We start from the raw sequence: 24,394 nt of genomic DNA, 5'->3' as shown, positions 1-24,394 counted from the left end.
AGAAGATTAAAAGCACAGAAGGGACCTAGAAAAAAGAGTTAAAAAAAAAATGACAAAGCTATTTTGGATCCCCCGTGGATAAATGGATGGTGGCTCTAGATAATCATTCAGTATGTGTTGACAGAATCTGTTGATGGGATCACTCAGGTGGTACGCTAGCCGTATTGATTACGGAGTGATACATATAGATTATGAAGACGACTACCAGCGCCTTTCACACCCCAGTGGCTGACTTTGTATACAGACAAGAACCAGTTATTTTGTACAGACTATTCCTTAGGGTATGTGTGCAGGGGCGGCGGGGTGGGGGGCCCACCAGCTACTCTGCTTTAGGTCGTCCTGATAAATTAGAGTTATTTTAAGATTTACTATAAAGTGTTTCTGCACAAAGGAAATGTTTTGTGGAAAGAATTCATAACACCATACAAGCATGTTTGTTTGTTTGTTTGTTTCTTTTTTTAAAGATTTTATTTATTTATTTAACAGACAGAGATCACAAGTAGGCAGAGAGAGAGGAAGGGAAACAGTCTCCCTTCTGAGCAGAAAGCCGAATGTGGGGCTCGATCCCAGGACCTTGGGATCATGACCTGAGCTGAAGGCAGAGGCTTTAACCCACTGAGCTGCTCAGGTGCCCCACAAGCACGTTTCTTTAATTGGAAACTGGATACACTCTACTAAACATTTTATTGGAGAACTTTTTTCACACTTTATGAAGGATCCTGAAAGAAATGCTTTGTGATTAACTGTGATTGTCCGTATATGAAAAATGAGTAAAGGGACAAGAATAAATACACAATGAGTAGGGCAATCTTCCAATCCTTTATTCATTTTATGCCATTCCCAGCAGTAACATTGCTCCCAAAGATAGTTTATATTAGGCTGGACATCCAACACCAAGCCTGGTTTGGTGTGCTGTTATCTTTTATTGTTATTTTAACCTTAAATACAAGTTGGGTGTAAATAGAAAGCTAAAGATTCCATATAATCCTGCAAGCAGTTTCATTTGAACAGAAGGAAAAATGAGACCCAAGATCTGTGCTATTTTTAAGGTCTTAGTTCATAGTCCTGACTTAGAGACAAGTGACTTTTGTTTGGCTCTAGTTTTTGTTTTCGTAATGGGTAGATCCTGTACACTCCCCCGGTATGGTCCTCATGTAAGCCACATCGACTTCACCTGGAAACTTGTGAAAATGCTGATTCTCAGATCAACCCCAGACCCACTAGATCAGTAAGTCCGCAGTGGGGGTCTAGTAATCTCTGTTTAACAAGCCCTCCAAGGTAATTGTGAAGCCCACTAGAGTTTGAGGACCACTGAAGCATGCTATCGAATTCTCCCCTCTCCTTGCTTTGCACCCCAAGCCCAGTATGCAGAGAGTACAGCCATGACCCAGCACAAAGTGTAGTTCAGTGCCTTTAACTAAACCTGCTGGCTTTGTAGTTTCATAAGTACCAAACAATTGAGCTAAGCAGACATACATAAAAGAAATGTGTGAGTTTCCCCTGCACTCTTCCTTTTTTGGGTATTTAAAGGTCTCATTTCAAGTTCTGAAGTGTCTTAGTAGTTTGGGGCTTGAAGCAGGTAATTTAACTCCTCTCACCCCTGTGGACTTTGCCTATAAGCACACACTCTTGATGGAGTTGTACTGAGTCTGAAATGAGACCTGGCTAACATTAGCACTTATAGTGCCTGTATGCGGATTAGCAACAGGAGCTCCTCTTGGGGGACCAATTATTGGAAAGTATCATTTGTTAGGATTTCCACCGTATGTGGATTTGGCCTGGAGAGTCTGGGCTGGATTTCTGCCTTGCTTTCTGTCTCCTCATCTGGACAGGTTTGTCCAGGGTGCAAGTATGTGCAGAGTTCATGAATGAGGCAAATGTAGGTAAAGCAGCTGACCTCTTAACAGTTGCTTTCCATACAGCATATTAATATCTGACACATATTATGCATAAACATACTTTTCGCGGACATATCTGTCATCCTTCATGGAGAGAAGCATACCTGGTCATCATTAGGTTATCAGTAAAGATGCTTAACCTACCTAGTAAAAGTTTAAAAAGAATTAATATATTTCTCAATGCTGTGATGCATGGACCAAATTAAAAGGGTAATTGAAAGCATTTCATTTTATCCTTAATGCAGGGTAGATGTATCTTCTCTGGACCATTAAAAAACAAGATCAGGAGGGGGCACCTGGGTGGCTTGGTGGGTTGGGCCTCTGCCTTCGGCTCAGGTCATGATCCCAGGGTCCTGGGATCCAGCCCCACATCGGGCTCTCTGCTCTGCAGGGAGCCTGCTTCCTCCTCTCTCTCTGCCTGCCTCTCTACCTACTTGTGATCTCTGTCAGATAAATAAAGAAAAAATCTTAAAAAAAAAAAAAAAAACCAAGATCAGGAAAGAAAACTGGTTTCACATTTGCTTACGCAGATACCATCCATGACTTCTCTACGGACTGCTGAAATAATTTAAATAGGGGACTGACATTTCAGAGTAAGAAGTAACCCTTAGATATACATGAAATGTGGAGAAGGTATTTCCTGACATGGTATCATCTAGGTGCTAAAGATTGGTTTCAGGTCCTTTTTAAGGGCAAAGGTCAACAGGGAGGAAAGCCTGGACTCCTGGGAAAAGAGGATGAAGAGGAAGGGAGACACAAGAAGGGGAAGAGTGAAGCATTTGGCTTCTTCACAAGTTCACCTAGTGTCGACCCTTCCTGGAGTTTTCCATTTAAGAACTTGAGTGTCATCACCCTAGGAAAGACCTACAACCCACTGTCGTGTTGGGTTGTCTTAGATTTTGACATTCAGTTTTAGCAAAGCTCGTTACTAACTTATTTTCAGGTCCCTGGTCTAAGGAGTTTGTCTCCTGCCTCACACTCATCATTACATATTAAATTGGCACAGTGAAAATGATGGAACAAAGCACAGGCTTAAAAAAAGCAACAAATTCTTTAAAGGCTACACTAAATCTTTGTGCATCTATACAATACTAGGTTACAGTACTGCTACTGTAATTAAATACCATATGAGGAAATGTAACAAGATACTTGGCCAAAGTAAAATGCTAACCTAAATAGGATTGTTAAAATGTAACACAGGAAATAAAATCGGAAATCACTATTAGAACACTGCTCACGTTACAAGATGTCAGAATCATGCATAATGCAAGAGTGGCACTGCTTACAGAGACTTTACACAAGAGAATTTAAACTTGCTTCTGTGGACATGAGGAACTGCTCTTTGAAGCATAGGCTCTGATGAGATTCTGCTTGGCTCTAAAGACATTCCAAGGGAATGTTCCATTTCCATTGGATGCATATTTATTTATAGGGTGTGGAATAAAGGAGCGCTCATGCTATGTGGCAGGTTGCACCTCCACCATATTTTTCATTAATCACCTTTCCTTTGGCATCTTCACCATTGCTCTATTATTGATCTGTTTTTTGAAGCCTCTATGTGAATAAACCTACGATCACAAAATTACCCATTGATCAATGTCAGCAAACACATTCCTGCAAACACAACCTTTAACTCTTTTCTCCCTGAACCCTCATTCCATTTCATCTCTTGGGCAAAGGCTTGAAAAACCAGATGATCCTTGTATTATTCCCTGAAGATCAACAAATCCAGACTTTGCTAGGTTTACAAGGCTGAGCATAAAGCCTGTCTTAAAGAGAATACTCTTCCTCTGTTGCAGAGATTTTGAGTCAAAAGGCCTTTCTTGCATACGCTAATAGTCCCCTCTACACTGTGTTGAAGACTGTTGATCACATACTGGTCTTTGTTGTCACATACTGAGAAATCACCTTCTTTGAATACTTGGGCCAAATACAAACATATTTATCCACATACTAACCTCTCTAATTTGGACATAATTAGAGAAAAGGCTATTTAATTAGTGAAAAGTCTTAAATTATAGATGGCTGATTACTTTTGAGTACATAAAGTAATAGCAGGAAATGACCAACAGAGTGTTGCCAAGTACAGGACCTGCCAGGCCTGTTTTAATGAATAGCTAAAGATCTCTGAAATTAGCACATTAATTGTATGCATGTAAATTGCTTCTGCTAAGTGCATTAAAATGTTGTTCTCTTTGTAATCATGTTGAAATTATTTATTTGGTTAGTACACCCTTTTCACAATTATTCATGAAAGACAAAACGCACACTCAACAGAGTCCCTGCCTAAATCGGAACACCACCAATTACATGCTTCCACATTTTATCGTGCATACCAACGACTCATGACCCATTTTTTGAAAACCCCAGATCTGCCTCTAATGAAACTCATCTTCAGGTTACTCATTTCCTTGGTTTGTGTCGTTCTTTCAGAATCCCGTGGAGGACAGGTAAGATCTCAGGCTCCAGACAAAAGCTCCCTGAGTGGGAATCCCTGCTCTGCTACCTCATCACTATGTGACTTTGAGCACAGAGTTCTGAGCCTTAGTTTCTCATCTGCCCTCCAGGATCTCGGTGAGAACTGAATGGGTAAAATGATGTTTTGGAAAGTTTTCTCAAACTGCCATGATGACAAAAATCACCTGGGGCACTGGTAAAACCAACAGTTCCCAGGCCCCTCCTCTGCGGTCTCTGGAGCTTCTGATTCAAGGGGGGCCACCAGCCACCCCCAGAGATTCTTATCAGCTGGGAAACATCATTGAGAAGCACATGGTTCACAGTAGCTTTTCCTTGCTCACATGTGGTGCACTATGTATTGCATTAGTGAGCCAAGAAAAACAAAGGAAACGTAAACTGAAGATACAGAAACCAAAAAGTTATCAGAACATGCTTGACAGTCCCCCAGCCCCTTCCTCCCAGTGCAATGGAGTTCTCCGTCTTAGAGGGAGAGCAGTTTGCTCCACAGTTGAACAGTTTCATTGGTTCAAAAGACATATCTCTTATTGTGTAGAAATCTGTTTCTTTTGAAGTTCTGTGCATTGTTCTTGTCTGATATTTGGAGCAACACAGAACAGGTCTGCTCACCTGTGCATTTGACAGTCTTTTTAAACATTGAAAGAACTCTCTTATCCCTTTTTGATTTTTTTTTTTTTCAAGCTAAATATACCAAGTCCCTTCATCCATTATTGGTCATAGAACATGGTTTCTCTAGTTTTCACCTTCCTCTGGGGCCAACTTGAGGCTACCAATTTTCCTCTTAAAATGTTTTGTGATAAATTGGACAGAATGCTGTAAATTTCTAAACAGAACGGAGTCTAGACAAACCGTATTTCTATAAAAGATGCTCAAAATATATGGTCTGAAAACAACAGTGCACTTAGGTTAAAAGAAAAATTTTACCTCTACTTCTTTGACTTTGTATGTGACCTTGGATGAGTCATTTAACATTTCTAGGTCCTGAATGACCTGATCTCTGAAACCAGCATAACAATATTCCTCTGCCTACTCACTCACCTCATAGTATTTTTCAGAGGTTAAAGTACAAAGGAAAACATGTCGAATGATTATGGGCTACTTTTATGACAAAATCAGCATATCTATGAAGTTATGTTCAAAAGAAGTTAGTTAAAAAGTAAGATATATTTAAATATTTAAAAATTAAACAAAAGAAAATGATTTGTCACCTGTAAACTCCATATAAAGTAAAATGTATCTGACTTTTAAAGTTTTTTTTCTCTTGCTCTTATAGGAAGTATACCACACATTGGTTCATATCAAGTTCATGTCAATTTAATAAAAAGCCATGATTTTTTTTTTTTAACATAGATTGTGGCCAACCCAGGTTATCTTGAGTTTGCAAACTGGAATTCTGAACTTTACTTAAAAAACAAACAAACAAACAACAACAACAACAAAAACCCTTTCTTGGTTTCAGGATGAGGCTCAATAGCCAGGAGATTAGACTACTGTGAAATTTTAAAGAACTGCCTGTTAGGTGGGAAGAGAGAATTGGACACCACCTTCACTTCCCTTGAGTTTGCTGGAATTCTCTTCAGAGAGGAAGGCGTGGTTTGCAGAGTGTCTTATTCCTCAATTCATTTAAGAGATTTTATTATCAGTACTTTCTTCTTTTTTTCTTTTTTCTTCAGTGTGATCTCAACGTCAGGTTTAGAGTAAATGATAAGTAGGCCTTTCACAGAAGATCGGGGCTTAGATAAATGGGAGAAATAAGCTCATTATAAGCATGAAGACTAAGCCTTGCTGATGTTTTCAAATAATAATTATAGAAGACCTTTTTTTTTTGTCTAATGGTGAGAATAAAAAGTAGGATACAAAATTATATACATACAGCATGATCAAAGGTATGTAAAATGTGTGTGTGTGCACCTATGCACACCAAAAAATGAACACTGGAAGGAAGTAAACCAAAATATCAAAAGTGGTTATCGCAAGTCAGTGAGAATGCAGGTGTTTTCTTCTCTTCATGCATGTATTTTCCAGATTTACTATTTTAAGCATGTATTGGTTTTATAATCAGAAATAAGTTAGCAAGAAATTGAAAGAGAGAATTTGCTGCTAGGTGAAAAGTTGATGTTTGTATTAGAAGCAAAGTTTCATGGATGCATTTTTGTCTTACTTGTGCCAACTCCGGAAGGTGTGAAAAGGACCTTCCTTTATTCTTCTCCCCATTTAATCTGACATGTAGGATCCTCTTTTAATGATAGATTTCAGTGAGGGAAAGGCACCTGGGGCAACCATCAAGGGAGATTGCATTACACTGTGACAAAACCTTTAGAAACGCTCTTCTGTCTGGGCCAGTGAACAGACTGCAACAGGTGTAAGTCCTTTTTCTTTTTAAAAATCATTTTCAAGCAGACTTCTTACACGCTGAGATACACACTGAATATTTAAAAAAATAAAATAAAAAAACAAAAACCAAATGACAGACCCCCCCCCCCCCATTCCCCTGCCCAAATCCCACCAAAACCCTCTGTCCTATTTCTGAATAGTGTTAGGATTCTCACTTCACATTAATTTTCTGGTCCTTTATCTAAATCTAGGAAGTCAGGTCAGCAGCCCCTGATCATTAGAATGAAAGCTCAGTGGAAGTAGGAACGATGTTATTTATTTATTTATTTATTTATTTATTTTTTAGATTTTATTTATTTACTTGACAGACAGAGATCACAAGTAGGCAGAGAGGCAGGCAGAGTGAGAGGAAGGGAAGCAGGCTCCCTGCTGAGCAGAGAGCCCGATGGGGGGCTCGATCCCAGAACCCTGACACCATGACCTGAGCTGAAAGCAGAGGCCTTAACCCACTGAGCCACCCAGGTGCCCCCGATGTTTGTTATTTTTACTTCATCTCTGTGTCCTCAACATCTGGCCTAAGGTGGATCCTCATACGTACCTGCCCAGCAAGGTAGAAGCAAGCCCTCACACCAGCTGGCCAGCTTCCTTTCTCCCCGAGTGATAGTGCTTGGATCAAGGACAGAGGAAGCCAGAAAAACGTGGGGAGAAGGGGACTAAGTAGATTCTGCCGTCGTAGGAGCAGGCTGGGGAGGAGGGCATAGAGGAGGGCTAGAGAGTTGCCTGGATTCCCCTCCACAGGGAAATAACTTGTGGAATTCCAGACTTCAGACAGTGGACACCGAATAACAAAGACCATTGTTTAAGCCCTTTGGCTTCTTGCTGTGTTTTGGAAAGGGATGGGGTAGATTAAGGATAGCTATAAAGTTAGTCACTCAGAAATGTTTGAGAAAGTGTTGGGATAGGGGTGGGCCTGACAGAGGGACAAGTCCTAGTAGGTCCCATGTCCACAAGAAATAAAGACAGAGACTTTGGCATACACTGTGACTTACCAGAACAGTTGAGCAAACCAAAGGGAGGCCAGGTCCTGGGGACAAGAAGTTCAGTGTGACTTCAGATAGACCCTCTATTACTGAGCTTGAACTCTGTAACTCTCTGACAGAGGTTAGGTATAGCCTGTGGGTTTGAGGTGTGAAGGGCAGATAGAAGTCAAGTGGCTAAAGCTCTTAAGCCATTTGGCCTGGGGAAGCTGAGAAAAGAGGTGGTTGGTGTAGGGTGGTGCTGAGTGGCCTTGGCTGGCTAACCGGAAACAGTAAAGTGGACATCCTTTGAAGGAAAGCAAGAAAGTCTGCTTGGTAACCGCCACACTCCTACAATTTGCTGACATGCATAGAACTCCCCTTCCAAAATTCCTCTCCATGTAGTAAAGCTGCCGAGATTCTTATGTCTTCAATTACTGCCTGGAATGTGTGAGGATCCGAATGACTCACTATGAGAGGACTGAGTTCATAAAGCTGGAGTTTTAAGAGAAAAATCACTTTTGTCCCCCTGGGAGTGACAGAGGAGCAAGAGATCCTAATTGAGGTGCAGGATGACACACACACTACCTTTAATAGGCTTTAGGGTGTCAGCACCTTAATCTAAAGTAGTGACTCAAACGGTGGGATTTCAAGTACTTTGAGCAACTTGAGAGAAATATGAGCAGAGGCTTCTGAAGGACTCCTGCCTGAGTGATCTGGACAGTTCCATATAAAGGCCAGGATGTGGTTTCCAAGGGATTCTTATCCATCCCTGGAGCGATTTGGACACAGCATGGCTAAATTAAATTCATCCAAGGTTCTATTCTGTGCATTGGGAGTCCTTTGGAGCTAAAGTCACCAAATAGCCCATTTGCTAGTCAAGTCAATTCTCTGCTAGTCAAGGTGATGCTTTGTTGAAATCCAAGTCCTCTGACCTTGACTGTTGCCCTCCCCGGGGCCTGTTGTAGATGTGTTGACCTCCTTTTAGTTGGTCCTACCTACCATCTCCAGATTAACTATTCTAAAACGTTGCTTCCCTCGTGGTTTTCTACTGTGCAGTAGACTCTGATGGCTTCCCAGTGAGCCCTGGGTCTGAGGATGTGGTTCTTGAACCAGCAACATTAGCGTTACTTGGAAAGTTGTGAGAAATGTAAATCTGGGCCCTCCTCCAGACCTACTAAATTGGAAACTCTGGTTGTCAGGCCCACTGATCCGTTTTAACAAACCTGGAGTTTCAATAACCACTGCTGCAGAGCTCCGCAACCTGGCGTTCAAAGCACTCTCTCCTCTGTGGTCTTATAACAAGCAGCCTAGTATTTGGCACTTCCTGATCCAGCCTTGTGTCAGGGCTCTTTTTCTTTGTGTAATCTGGTCTCACTTTCGGAAAGGTAAACTCCTTGAGGTCCTGGTCTGTGTTTTCTAGACTTACCAACTTGTAAAATTATAAAACTGGAAGAATCTGGAAAAATACTCTCCACTCTCTTTATTTTGCGAACCTTTGAACAGTACTGCCCGGTGGACGTTCAGTTAGCAACTGCTGAATGAAATAACATACCCGCAGGGGCCGTGGAGGTGAATTAGGACTGCTGAGACTTCAGCGTCATTGCCTTAATTTAGATTGTGCCTTTTGGCATTCTCTAAGGGCTTGTGAATGCCCGGGGAAAGCCTTGGATGCCTTTGCCAGTTTTTCCCTCATGGCCCCCTTGTATGAGCTTTGGAATTTGCTCCCCGAATACAAGGCAACACAGTGTTTTGAGATACAAATGGCAGAGCAGTTGAATTAAGAAAATAAAAACAGAACCAAAATTGATGTTGTTTTTCTTATTGCTGCTTTGAGACTCAGCATGAAATATGAATCTGTCATACCCAAGAAATAATATCTTGCCTGAATATCTAAGGCATAAATAAAAATTAATTGCAGCACACAGCTGTTAATTATCTGGCTTTGGAGCATTCCAGAAGCAGTTGCTCATGAATACCTATTCTGCTAAAGATCCCTCTCTTACTAGGACATGCTGACATTGACTATGATGTTGTTGATTGGTTGCATCTGCACAGTCTGGAGGTCCAGGCTGCCAGTGGTCATTACACTCGTAAGGGATAGGCTGCTGCCACAGCAATGGGACATGTTTGGCTTATGAAAGTACTCTTTCTCCATCTCATGATTGTTCACACGCCAAAGGGAGATCCTTGACACCACAAAGGATGGCTTTGTGGTGATTCTTCTGAATGCTTTGGGCCATGGACATGGCAGACATTTGTGTGGATGTCACCATACCAAATTAATATGACTGACTATATTCCCCAGACTATACATTATATCCCCATGGCTTATTGATTTTAAAACTGGAAGTTTGTACTTCTTGATCCCCTTCATTTATTTTCCCATCTCCAACCCCAACCCCATCCTTCTGGCAACCACCAGTCTGTTCTCTGTATCAGTAAGTCCGGGTTTTGCTTTGTTTTGTTCGTTATACTTTTGAGATTCCACATTAAATGAAATCATGCTGTATTTGTCTTTTTCTGACTTATTTAGCATAATACTGTCAAGGACCATCCATGTAGTCACAAATGGTGAGATTCCATTCTTTATGGCTGAGTGATATTCACACACACACACACCACATTTTCTTTATCTATTTGTCCATTGATGGACACTTAGGTTGTTTCCATATCTTGACTATCATAAATAATGCTGCTGTAAACATAGGGATGCACATATCTTTTTGAATTCAGGTTTTCATTTTCTTCAGATAGATATCCAGTAGTGAAATTGCTGGGCCAACTGGTACTTCTTTTTTTTTTTTTTTTTTTTTTTTTTTAAGCTTTTGAGGAAGCTTCATGCTTTTTTTCCATAGTGGCTGCACTAATTTACATTCCCACCAACAGTACAGGAGAGATCCCCTATCTCTACATCTTTGCCAATACTTGTTATTTCTGGTCTTTTTGATAGTAGCCATTCTGACAGGTGTGAGGTGATGTTTCATTGCAATTATGATTTGCATTTCCCTGATGATTAGTGACTTTTTGTTTGTTTGTTTTACTATAGGTCACATTCATTAAAAAACTAACTCACATGGAGTTTCCTAATTATTTTTGTGGTTGTTGTGTTGGGATTTGGCTTAAATAAGAGTGCTGCTACTTGTTTGTGAAGTTTCAAGGTAATTATAGTGATTGCAATTTTGGAACTGCTGGCTCTTGTTATTGTCAAGTCCTTCCTGTTCTCCTGTTTTTGCTCCACACCCGTCCCGAGGCTCCCATCATGATCTTTATGACCACAGCTTGTTCACTGAGACTTCTCGGCTTTCTGTGACCAGACCTGAGACCCAAGACAAAAGGCATTGAAGGAACCCTAACTCCACACTTTTTGTTCCTCAGCATCACCTTAATTAGGCTTCTGGTCTGCCTTTGCCTTATGACATCTTTCTAGAATCATGTATGTCTCTTGTTCTTTGGGTTCAGGATTCTTGCACTACAGTTCTTGTACTGAGTTCCCATCTCAGGAATTTGCAAAGTTTCCCCAGGTCCTTAAAGAACCTCACTCTTGCCATTCCCCGCTCTCTCAGCCATCAGGGCACTGTCCCTGCGCCACAGGCTGACTGAGGCTCTGCTGTCACAGATCAGGCTGTCTGATGCTGCCTGCCTGCACCTTGGGGTACTTTTTGCTTCTGAATTCCTTGGCATCACATGGTGCTTTCATATTGAGTGAACTTCCGTTCTTTCATGGTTGCCTCCTCATGCCAGTTTCCTAGCTGCATTATCAGCTCTTATGTACTGCCATATTTTTTAGCTACTTTGTTCTGCCTGCCAGACTGGACATTGTCCCAGCACCTGCAGCTGGGCCATCCTCCCTGGGGGCAGGTCTAGTTTCAGGTCCCAGTGTCTTCTATTATGACCTGCCAAGACCTGGTTTAACAAATTCAGCAAATGTAAAATATGTCCTTCAAAGTGTTTATGTTTCAAATATTGTAGTTTAATTCTCTTTACTCCAATTAGGTTATGTTACATTTAAATAATTATTCCCACACTTTTTTAGTATTCTGTGTGGATGGTGAAAATGGTTGCTTTTCTTCGTTTGCAGGTCTTTTAAATAAAATGCAGAGGAACTTTGCTCTTAATGGAAATTATGAGCAAGATTCTTTTGAGAAGAACTTTATGTTTAGGGGTGCTATAATCTGATAAGATTTTTTCCGTTTCTGTCCTGATGTCTAAGGCAAGAACTTTGGGCCTAATTGTTGTGTTTATTATCCTTAATGTTGATTTAGATATGAGGAGCTGAAGACTGGGCAAAAGCAAAGAAATTTATGTGTGCATGAGTGTGCATGTGTTGTATTGGAAGAGTGAATGGTAGGTAAGGTAGCAAGGACAGGGGAAAGCAACTATGTCTATTTGACGAGTGTTAAGGGATCCCTATTAATGTAATAGATACTGTTGATGTGAACACTTATGGTGTATCAGGCAGTGTGCTAAGTACTCAGTGAAGCCCTCTTAAGTAGGTACTTTTTTTTGGAAAGAGGATGAGAGAGAGAGGGGGAGATGGGAGAGCAGAGGGAGAGAGAGAGAATCTTAAGTGTGGGCATGGAGCTTGATGCAGGGCTTAATCTCATGTCCCTGAGATCATGACCTGAACTGAAATCAAGAGTCAGATGCTTAACTAAGCCACCCAGGTGTCCCAAGCAGGAACTAATTTTGTTTTCACTTAGGATAAGAGAAAACTGAGGTTTAGAGAGGTTAGTTAATTTACCTGAGTCCACACAGGAAATAATTGCTAGATTAGAGAGTTGAACCCCAGCAGTGTAACTCCATATTAGTATCACCAGTTATTCTGTTTTCCTGTTCTTCACTATGATGTTTCCTGATTATTCTTATAGGACCAGAGACTAGAGAATATAGGTGGAAAATAATTAACATGTATTAGTTATAATTTTTACATTAATCCTCAAAAAAAGATAAGGTAAGTAGTATTGTTGTCTCCATTTAAGAGGGCAAAAGAGGCTCTGAAACAGCGACTCTCTATTATCATAAGTACCTTCATTTGGCTCTTGTTTACTGTTCCATTGTGGGAGTCTACCACATTATCCCGATGGTAGATGTTTGGATATCTTCCAGGTTTTTTGTAGTATATAATGTTTCTATAAACATATACATATTTCTAATGCACATTTTGTGTGACTTTTTCTCAGGTGTATACCTAAGAGTATATATGATAAAAATGACGTTTAACTCCATATATATAACCATGCATAAGCATGTCGTGAGCCAGTAATTTTGATTAAACTAATTCTGTGAAACTGGGATAAAAAAAAAGTTTCAGTAAACCTGAAGTCTCACCTTCTTCTCCCCCAAAACAATTACTGGGCTTGATGACTTGTCTAGGGCAACCAAATGGTGGGCTAACTCTAAGTTCTGTAGTTACAGACAGTTCTTAGTCCTGTCCTGCTTCTATACATGAACATTATTCTCACCATTCCACTTGGGTGGCCTGAGAAATACAAACTTCACAGGTTCTGAGGAGAGATTATACACCACTGAGTTGCAAGTCTGTTTTTGCAGAAGAGATTTGGTTTTGAGAAATTACTCAGTAGTGTTTATATTGCTTCACCCATGGGCCTGTATGCTGTTAAGCTTGAAATGAAAGGAATGGCTTCGTGGTTTAGTTTTATGAGGGAAGCAAAGCCATAGAGTTATGATCCAGTGCATATAACATTGAAGGATAACAATTTAAAGTCCAATAACTCTTGCCATTTATCTTCACCAAAGGATCTCCACGAGTATGATGAGAAATTATAGACTAAGAATTTGGAAGAGTTATGTGCAATTTATGGTTAAAAAAGGAAGTGCTAAAGTTTTCTGGAATGTTCCAAGTCTGTCATTAGAGAAGGCATGAAGAGAGCCCAGGGTTATTGACTCTTTGGCGAGGTAGGCTGGCAGGAGTAGATGTAACCAAACGATTCAGTGGTTCTGAATGGCTTCAGCTTCCCTTGAGTGATGATATTCCTTTTCCAGGGGCCTTGCTCATTGAAGGAAGACATAGAGGAGCCAGCATGAACCGATTCCCCAGAACCTTTAATAAATGATGATATGGTGGCAGTCATATTAATACAGCCTTTGTAATATGCTCTCTGATTAGTGTTTCTTCCACTTTAATTGGAATTTTAAGCACCATAATGATGTGAGCCAGCTGAAGTTTTTAAACAGTGCAGATATAAATGGTTATCCTAAATTACATTTAGGAGAAACTCTACTTGAACTATTTAGGTTATAAATAAAGACACCAAATTAATAAAGGCTATTTTAAGACCAAGAAATGTAATACTATAAAACTTTGGTGATCTGTATGCTTTCTGTTGGCTGACCATAGATTTTTAATTGAATTACTACAGAAAATTCAGCACAAAATTTTATCAGATTTAACCACCCACTGAGTGTGTTGTTATTGTTTTATTAGGCTAAATCAAAGGTTACCACAGCTCTTTTCTGCACTGACTTTCAGCCCAGAGGGGTAAAGTCTTAAAAGGAGATGATGAAATTTTAGAAAAGAATAAGAACTTAATAACGGGATAATAGTCACGTATTTTCTTTAGAAAAATGAAACTATTTCATGGCTATTTTATATGTGCATCCCTAGCCTTTTAATAATGAGAGAGTGTCTGTGACATTCAAGTTTTGAAGCTTATAACTGGTCTGAGGTTGAGACTGAAGGAGAGTTGTCAGGGGTCCTAGGTGCTCCTGGAGTAAAGACCCATGGGCAAGTCCAGTGGCAATAGTATCCACATTCCAAGTGTACTGCTTTCTGGCCATATCCTCCCAAGAGCTCAAGAGGTAGGTGGAATGGCAGCATGGCTGGAGGAGTCAATCCAGAAGGTAATCATTTCAGAGCCTGTACATTTTCATCTGGTCATAAATGGTTAGGAATGCACACCCCCCCCCCCAATCTGTTCTGAGTCTGTGTAACTCTGCTTTCAACCTGAGATTATCAAATTCAGTGTTTCTTAAAGTGCAGTCTCCAGACCAGCAGCACTGCCCAGGAACTTGTTCAAAATGTATATTTTAATGTGCTCATCCAGACCTACTGAAACAGAAATACAAAGGGTGGGCCCAGCAATCTATGTGTTAGAGGCCCTCCATGTAATTCTCATGCCTGCTAACATTAGAAAACAATTGACTTAATTTATGTTGATCAAGTACTTTTTTTTTTATCAAAAAGCAACTTTCCTAATGTCTGATTCTTAGTAGACTCTCAATAAATGTTACCCTGAAAATGAAAATGAAAAATTAATTTGCCATGCAACATTCTGTAATGTTTAAGATCATATTTTAGTCTCTTTGTTACTGTAAACTCAGGAATGAGTACTTGCCCTCAAAGATTATTCATTTTCTTTCCCTTTGAGACTAGCTCTTTGGCTTTTCATTTAATATGAAAGGTCATCTTCAAAGAAAATTGTTGTCTGATGCTTCAGTTATTTAATTCTCCAGAGAGTCACTGAGAAGTAAAGTGAGTTCATGCCAATCATTTCTTTCCCATTTTTAAAGAGGGATATTCACTTCACTGTCAATGATGATTAGTGAAATTTTTCTCTCATCTCTTCTGCAGGATGAGCCAGAAATTCAGTGGCCAAGAGTTTGTTGTTTTAAGACTTCTCAGTTGGCTGTGGGTCTGCTTAGGCAGTGGATTCATCCAAGGGCTTTAATGCTCTCAGCTTTGCTTCAAATCATATATGAAAGGGGGGAAATCTATCACAAAGAAAGCTGAAGTGCAACAGGTTTATGGAGACAAATGGGCTCAAAGTGTAACATGTGAATTCACTTGTATTATATATCCAATAATTTCTGATGTGTGAAATCCAGGGGAATTATGGGCTCCAGAGTCAGGGAGATTGATGTGATATAAACCCTTTTAACCTCTGGTCAGGGAAATGACTTCTGTGGGTTGAGCAATATCCCTGCAAATGAGCACATATAGCCCCAGGGACAGGTTCCCCAGGTAGGGGAAAGAATCAAGACCTGGAGTTGGGTATATGTATTATGGGAATGAGAATGCTGATTGTGGGTGAAAACTTGTGATGCAGACATCACTGAGAGTTTGGGAGGGGTTCCCACATGGAGCAGAGTGGGAAGTAGAGATGGTTAAGGGTTTCTGAGAGTCGACCAACAAGATAGAGAAGTGTGGTCCAGACTTCAGGAAACCATGCTAGGGATCTGACTCGGACCCCGTTTGTTAGCTTTCCTTGTAATTTTCACGAGGAAGTGAGTGGAAGGAGGCTCCTAGAACAGAATTCTGCTGAGTAGTGCTAACCACTCCTGAACAGCTCATTCTTTCCTAAGTGAAACCTGCTACTTATGATACGGCTTTGAATTGGTAGCTGGATATATGGCTCCGAGTCCTGGCTATAGCTTCCTAGCTTTGTCCCCCAAACTTCAGCATATTTGTTCATTCAGAGAGAGGGGGGTGGATTGGCCCCTCGGCTCAGGCCCTGGAGGAAGACCAGATAACTGCATTTAGAAGTCCATAAACCCTGACCATCTCATAGGAGCCAAGTACCACAGAGACACTAGGAATCAAGTAAGAAGCAAGAATGCTTGTTTTTAGGGAGCTCTGAGTCTAGTGAAGGACATAGATAATCTAAATGGCTTAAACTTAATGGGATAATTTTTGTAGGTACAGGATGTCACATAAATTGAATGTTTTTGTTTGTTTCTGCTTGAGGAGGTTAGCTAAACCTTCTAAGAAGAAGTAATACTTAGAGCTAGGCCATGTACTAAAGAGGGAAAGGGCATTATAGGCAAAAGGAAGAATGTTTAAGAAAGCATGTGCTGTCAGGAAATGGCAAGTGATCTGTCTTCCCTAATATCATATTCTTTGAGGGTGAGTGGTAGATTTGAGGTGGGATAGGAGACATGGAGTCATATCTCAAATGACCAGTCACAAAGACCAGTATCTTGTTGGGAGAAGAGCTTTAAATAAGAGGGTGGCAGGTCAGATTTGTTTTTGAAAGATCATTCAAGCTCTTTTGTGGAGAACAGGATGGAGGGAATAGAGCCTTGTCAAAATGGAGTTGAGGCGCGATGAGGTCCTGGTCTAGATCCATTGCCAAGACATTGAAGAAGCCAGGTTGACTTTTAGAGGCTTGAATTTACCCAGATAACTTCTAATCCTCGCCCACCTCTTTGGGGGCACCTAGGGCTGCTGCTTCTGTAGTTGCTGCCCACACAGTTGTTTTTGCTAGAGGCTGCAGATTAAACCTGAACCTGCATTCTCTCATTTATCCCATGGATCTTTCTTCTCTCAAAGATTTTCCGAAATTCTCTTCATAGTGTGGAACTGAAGCTAATTACAAAGAATTCCATGTTAATATATTTGTAAATAATGCTGAACTTAGATACCTTTTGTGAGTGTGTGTGTTTGTGTGTGTGTGAGTGTGTGTGTGTGACAAGCAGTATAACTTTGTACTTGACATGTGATTTAAATAGCTTACATCAAATGTTTGAATTCATTCATGAAACTTTTATTGACATTTACTGTGTGAAGACACTACTAGCTTCACTGAGGGGTAACTTAAAAAAAAATATTAGACTTCCTCTTGCAGAATGTGCTAACTCTGGTTTATTTTTACAACCACAAAACCAAGGAACCTTCTAACAGCATTTGGTTAATTCATTCTTTTATTTACTCATCCATCTATTAGTCCATGAGTCAGCAAATATTTGATAATCATCTACTTTGTGAAGGGAGAATAATGACATGAAGAACACATTAGGGGTGGAAATAAAAATATAACAGAGAGTTCTGGATGGACCTCAGAGTTCTTAGAAAGCCCAGAATATAAAATAACCTTAAGACTTTGGGTACTTATCTTTAATAGTAGGGTCACTCTCATTATTAAAGAGCATCTTGGGTTAGGAAATAAGATTTTTGCTTCTTAGATAGCCTATCCTATCTCTGACCCCATGTTCCTCTGGTAATTACATGAAACTTTTGGTCCCTGGGTTGTATACTGCATAACTTACTCGCAAGGCCACAATAATTTCCAGAAATGAATGAGGAAAGTATTTTCCATTACCTATCTGTAGGATTTTTTCTCAGTTAAAAAGGGACCAAATAGTATGCTTTCCTAGGCAGGTGTGATAGAAAATATTCAATCTACTCCACCCCCTTCCCAGTTGTGGGTCTGTTTGAAAATTGGCCAGTTTCAGAATTCAGCTACTAGTTGTTTGTATAAATGACTAATGGTCATCAGAAACCATCTGAGAAGTACACCACGCCCAGACACATTTTGATTTCTTCCTCCTTAAAGGCCCCCTTTTAACTGAAAAAGCTCTTTCTCATTCTACAGTAGTCTACTCCTTTGTAGAAAGAGCACTTGCTGGGAATCAGGTGACTTGATTTCTAATCCAAGCTAACCTGCCAGCTAGTTGAATGGCTTTAGGCCAGGGTTGGCATACAATAGCCTGCTGCCAAATCTGACCTACCACCTGTTTTTTGCAAATAAAGTTTTATTGGAACAGAGCCACGAGTATTTGTTCATTTATTCTTTTGGCCACAGTGCAGAGAGGACTATCTGTGACAGGACCATATGGCCACAGAGCCTAAAGTATTTACTATCTGGCCCTTTACAGAAAAATTTGTCAACCCCAGCTTTAGGCAGGCCATTATCTTACTGGAGCCTTAGCTTCCCCGTCTGTAAACTTGGGGAATTAGATTAGGTTGTACCCAGGACCTGTGTCCTTTTTAACATTCTGTTGCTCTATAACTCTTAATACAGAGCAGCCTCATAGCAATCATTATACACTGGGATATACATTTATACATATTTATATTTACTTCTTCAATTTATGAAGTACTAATAATACTGGCAAGCCCCTGTAGAAAACTAACCACTCTAAGATGCTCTGCCCTTGAGAAGCTTATACTCTGGTTAGAAGACAGAATAACAAGGCTTTGAAGTTAAATTATAATAGAAGGTAATAAAGGATAACATACCAAAGTGAGTGTTGATAACTAAATGACTTCAGAGGAGAGAGATCATTATGGGCTGAGATGATGAGGGAAAACCCAAGGAGAAAGTGGCATGTTTTTATGAATAGTTATCCCCACGGCCCCATAGAATATTGAATTTAGTGTCCTTCTACAGCAGTAGTTCTCAGGTTTTAGAGTGCAGATTTTAGAGTGTAGGTTACTGGGGAAAAATAGAATACTGGGAAAAAATACAAATACTGGGAAAAAATTCCTGCCACCCAGCTTTAGTTTAGAGGTTCTGATTGTAGGTCTGGGGCATATCCCAGGAATCTGATTTTTCAAAGAGCACCCTCTGGTGATTCTGGTATACATGGAGAGTTTTCTTACTTTAAAAATATTTCTTTGGAAATTTTGTTAAGTTGCTAAATATTGTTTCTGCTGAGAAATTCATGCTACATTTTACAGAGTCTTACTAAACTGTACATTTTGTGTGAGCAGGAAGAACTCTACTATCCATGGAGCAATTACTTCAATGATTTTCTCTCTCCTTTTAGGAAATCTGTGCTCTCCCAGGCCAAGAAGAACAAACTGAGGACTATCTTTGAAGGCCATTGAATTCCTTTTTAAGTCTAGAGGGGAAATCTGAGATCAGTATAGTGTTGTGTCTATGATAGCTGAAGATGAATTATTGGAAAGAGTCAGGGTACTAACTGCTTCCATTTGCATTCTACTCTTGATCCTTTTGTGGTGAGCTTTTTGTTTGTGCAAAGCTGGCTGGGGTCAGCCTAGTGGGTAAAAAAAAAACCCTCAATGAAAGAGGTTGGGAATCTCCAATCTCCATCCCAAAACATGTCACTGATGACTTGAACATATCACCAGATACTCAAGGTACAGAGGAGAGCTTCCACCTGTGGGAGAATGATCCTCTGAAGAGAAATTTGGAGTCATCATCAGAGCCATTGGAGGGGACATCTGAGAGTCAAATGGGTGACATTTCACAAGAGCCTGTCATGCCTCCAGTCCAGAGGAGAAAGTTAGATCCACTTCCAAAAAAGCATAGACGTCTTAGGAAGGCTGTAAGGACAAAGAGAATGAGAAAGAACAAGAGGAAGGAGAAAGTGGAGACCCTATGCCCCCCAATCCTTCCAACACCTTTGGTACCACCACAAAGTGAAGAAGATGAAGTGGTAGATACAAAGCCAACTGTACTTAGTGCTCACGACGATGATCCTGACCTTCCCAGTGAAGTAAGGATAAGGCATGGGGTGTCAAAAGTCTGGGCTTGCCACATTTTCTTAGGAAAAATAATGGCAACTCTTCCCCTGCAGTGGGAGGAGGTGGGGGTAAAGAGCTTGAAGAACAAACTGAGATCCTTAAGCCCAGATAAAGCATGAACTGGCTCAGAGGGTGATGCTTTTTTTGTGTATGTGTGTTGGTATTGAGGGCTTTGACTTCTTTCTTCTCCTTGCAGAACCCATTACAGAGTCAGCAGGATGAGGGTGCCTGTGTGACTCATCAGGAGTGTCCAATCCAGCCCTGTGAGCAGCCAGCATCCTCGGAGCCTGGGCCCTCTTCCCCTGCAGTGACATCCTTGGCATCACCGCCACTCTGCTTTGGTCGCTTCTTAAGCTGTGTCTGCCGGACCTTCTCGAGGTCTAGGAAGCGGAAGCGCCCTGGAAGGCAGGGTACTGAGCTGATTGAGGCAGGAGGTGATGCCAAGTCTCTGAGACCTAGCCTGCTGAGGGATCTGGGCAAAAACAGAGTGCAGCCTCATGAGGGCCTGTAGCATGTTGGTATGGCTATGGGTTCTCCCTGTGTTTAGTTTTGTAGTTTTCTCCATATCGTTGTTCCTGTTGGTTGAGTTCTTGTTTATCAAAAAGAGAGCAGCTTTTATGCTGAGATCCTTAAGCCTAAAGATGTGGTAAAAGCAAAGTAACTGAAATTTTTAACACTTAACCCCAGTAGTGGGATTACTTCCTACTTCCTCCTGTTAGGCTGAAGTAGCATTCACTCTGGAGCAGTGGTTCCCAAAATTCATGCAGATGTCACTCGTGTCTTCAGTTAGCTCAAGTCTCACTGCCTTCTCTGAGGATGGAAGCCATCCCATGCCATCATTTTGAGTAATGTCTCCAGATATTAGCCGCTAAGTGGAGATGTGTCATGTCCAGCTCCTCTCATTATCTTTTACCTTTGGCTAGAGATTCCTTTTGAATTCTTCATCCTCAGTACTTTGTAGAACTTCTGCCACTTTCTAACAGATTCAGATATGCCTCAGGGGGTGGTGGTTGCTACTTTTCTTGGACAGGGTAACACTACCATCTCCTCTATCTCTAACCATGGTTTGGTTTTCTTTTTGTCACTTGTTGGTAAGCTACCTGGCTCTTCCTTTTGAATGTGCCTCTGGTGTTCTCTAGCCATATGTATTAAACCTAGTCAAATAAGTTAATAGCCTCCTTCCTTGTTATTCTTTAGCCAGACTCTCACAGAATCCCATGTTCTTCAGAGAACCCTAAAGAAAATAAGTACTTAAGAAAAGTTCAAGACTATTTCATTTCTCCCATTGTTTTCCCAGCACACTAGGTTAATCCTCTTCCCAGGATGTAAACTAAGAGTTTAAACTAATCTTATGCCCTACTTTGAGAGAGGAGGTTTAAGAAGAGTTTGAGAGTTTCCCCTGTAGCTTTAATTACCTGTTGTTATTTCCTACTTGTTCCAGTTTCCCACTGCATATAAGAATAATAAAGGTGCAAATAGAAATAAATGTGTAAAGTATCTGTCTCCCTTCCTTAGGACTAACCCTGATGGTTACCACACTAGAATTGGAGAAGATAACCAATGTGTTTGTTTTGTTCTTTTTTGCCCAGAATAGGGTTTTGTACTATTAGAAGAATGAAGTTGGAAAGGGAATGGAATGATTTGCAGGAGCAGTGGCAAAGATCCTTAAGCCTGATTTGTAAAAACTGCCCTGGATTAAGTTTTATGATGTGGTGTGGATTTCAAGTTGGGATGAGGAATTTTGTAAAATGTCATACTCCATGCTTGGAGTAAAATGGGAGGGAACTCTCAAGTCAGTCAGGCTTTGACACCTTTAGTTGTCTAAAGAGTGTTCGATTGTTTAGACAGTATAACATTTTAGTAGAGCTAATTGAGCATTACAAATGGGCTCAAGCTATTACGTGAAATTTCAAATGATCTAAACTATATTTATGTACATATCTTCTCAATGTAATATAAGAAACATTATGCCACACAAGGCATAATGTACAGAAAATCTTGCATCATGGAGCCTATTACTAAAAGCTCAAAAGAGGGTAGATATAAGCGTTGTTATTAATGCTTTGTTACTGTTTCTTATCATAAGGTGTTTCAGGATGAGTTGTTCTATCATAGAAAAACTTTCATTCCAGTCTGGTTAGCCATATGCCCACTCCCATCTACAATGCTGATTTCCACATAAAGTTTATTTATTCCAAATTTAGAGTATAGATTTCAGATAAGGGAAGATCTGGATAAGTACTTAGTTCTGAAACTCTGTTGCTCATATGTCTTGACCCCTCCCTCACAAACAGGGGAAAAAGGTGTCTATGTCTCCTCCACTGTATTTGTAAAGAAGAACTTATGTGTTCTCAGGTTTCATATTCTGTGTTGCTATCTTTATAACTTGAATTATTAAACATGGTTTATGTCTTTAAATAAAGTTGTTTTTGCAAAATATATTCAGAAAAATAGTACAGCTGTATCAAAGTAAAAACAAATTAAAAATAAAACCTACCACTATTGATGAGAGATAAAGGCTGGGGGTCATTTAAAAAAAAATGTTTCCCTGCAAGTCAGAGAAACAGATACTGTTGGTGTGTTGTAAACAGAAATACTTGATGAGTATAAAGAGGACCATATTTAATCTATTTTGTTCCCTTTTTTTCTCATGGGAACGCACATAGCTAGGTAGGTGGTGGGATGCTCATTGCTACAAGTTGAGTAAACTGAGATTAGGCAGGCTGATTAAACCTTTCCATGATTTTTATCAAAGAACATTTGTTACATCAGCTAGGGAGTTATAACATAAATTCTTTAAACAGATTATTTAGTCCCTCACCTGTGGTTGTATCTTCTAAATGTGATTGTTTTTACTCTGGTTCTTGTCCCAGTGTTCTGTATGGGAATACTCCTTGGTGGACATTTTGTTTTTGTCATCTTGTTCCCACACTACTATCCAAATTCCAACCAATGCTGCCTTTACTCACCTGGGAAATTTTAACACAAGAAAACTTTGGTTAATTTAGAATTACAGAGAATAAATAGAGAGGGTTTATTTATTAACTGAGTTTTAACAGAAAAAGTAGAAATGATCTAGTCCTTATTTATCGGAGGAACCGGAAACACAAAGAAATGAAGACGCTCAATCTCAAGATAGCCTCGCTGGTTAGTGGCAAAGCTAAAGCAAACAATAACTAACATTAGGTTCAATATTGTACTTTATACGGATCTTCTATAATCTTCAAGCTGTCTGCATGGGGTTAATATTAATATTTTCATTTTACAAATGAGACCATTTATGTTCAGAAATGTCCTGGTAAGTCCTGATACAGAATCCAAACCCAGGTTTGTTAGTCTCTGAAACCTGTACTCATTACATTCCATCTTCCAGTATTTATTACAGTGTTATATAATCTCTTTGTATCCAGTCTAATCCTGTAATGTCAACAACAGGCAATTTCTCTTATTTGCCAAAATTTATATTTTAGCCTTAACACATATATAATAAATATAGCTCAATTAAAGAAAAAGTTTAGATAAAAAGATTATTTCTTCCAGGTAAAATTTCTCTATTGGGCAGTAAATAATAAAATAGTTAGCCTAAGTGTCATTGATAAAATAGAATTGCAGTGTAATATAAACAAAGTTTTAATCATTACAACTAATTAAAATGAGACAATTACTTAACTGAAAAGTGATCAAGAGAAAAAGGAATAGCATGTAATCAAAACAGGACCCTCGACTTGACAGGATCATAAAACAAAGCATAGCAAAGATGAATTAAGTCTCATAGAAATCTAATAGACTTAAGAATGTTTCTAAACTGTTTTCAGGGGAATGGTTTGGGATTTGGGTAGCAGAGACACAGGCCCTTCTAGGTAATCCACTGACCCTTGAAATAAGTAAGTCTACTCCTGCTAATGAACTCCAGGCTTTAAATAGAAAAATTTGAATTTTCTCACGCTTCAAAACATTCTTTTCATTCTGATTTGACAAGGCCTCTTTCAGGACAAAATAAAAGAACAACAAAACTGGTAGATTCAAATCACTACACTGAGTGGTCAAGGAACATTCTTCATTTTTCTTTTTTTCCCCCAAACTCAAGACATGAGGATCGCTGTTGTACATGGAAGATTGGATTGGGGCTTTCCTGAGCTGGATTCCGTCAGCCGTAAAGAGTTGCAGCTCTGCTCTCATCATGAAACCTTTGTGTTGAACTATCTCAGACACTCCATTATTACCCTGCTTGTTCCCAGTTCTAGAGGATGCCTTTGATGAGCACCCTAGTTTCCCTCCCTTTTTTTCCCTCCTTCTGGTTTAGAGTCAGTTCTGCATTTGGTGAGAGGCCCAAGAAAGGCTATTTTAATAGAGGTTTTAATAGTGTACATGAAGAGGAAAACTCAACACAGATTAAAAGAATTTTTACACGAGTTACATAATTTTAAATGAGTTCAAAA

The 24,394-nt window shown here is 39.9% G+C and overlaps 1 protein-coding gene across 2 annotated transcripts in view; it reads left to right on the top strand.

The window, feature by feature from the left end:
* The window catches only part of LOC309844934 (uncharacterized protein NECTIN3-AS1-like), a 60,048-nt gene extending 38,508 nt beyond the window's left edge, over positions 1-21,540 (top strand). Inside the window, exons 2-4 of one of the 2 annotated variants that reach the window (XM_082692363.1) lie at positions 19,235-19,427; positions 19,560-19,927; positions 20,152-21,540. In XM_082692363.1, coding sequence (XP_082548489.1) covers positions 19,664-19,927; positions 20,152-20,466 — 579 coding nt within the window. In that variant the 5' untranslated portion in view covers positions 19,235-19,427; positions 19,560-19,663 and the 3' untranslated portion in view covers positions 20,467-21,540. Of the gene's footprint in view, positions 1-19,234; positions 19,928-20,151 lie in introns of both variants that reach the window. The other variant, XM_082692362.1, reaches the window with a different exon arrangement.
* Positions 21,541-24,394: the final 2,854 nt, after the last annotated feature.

This window comes from Mustela nivalis, assembly GCF_964662115.1.
Source record: "Mustela nivalis genome assembly, chromosome: 1".
Lineage (NCBI taxonomy): Eukaryota > Metazoa > Chordata > Mammalia > Carnivora > Mustelidae > Mustela > Mustela nivalis.
This window is presented reverse-complemented; position numbering and strand designations above follow the sequence as displayed.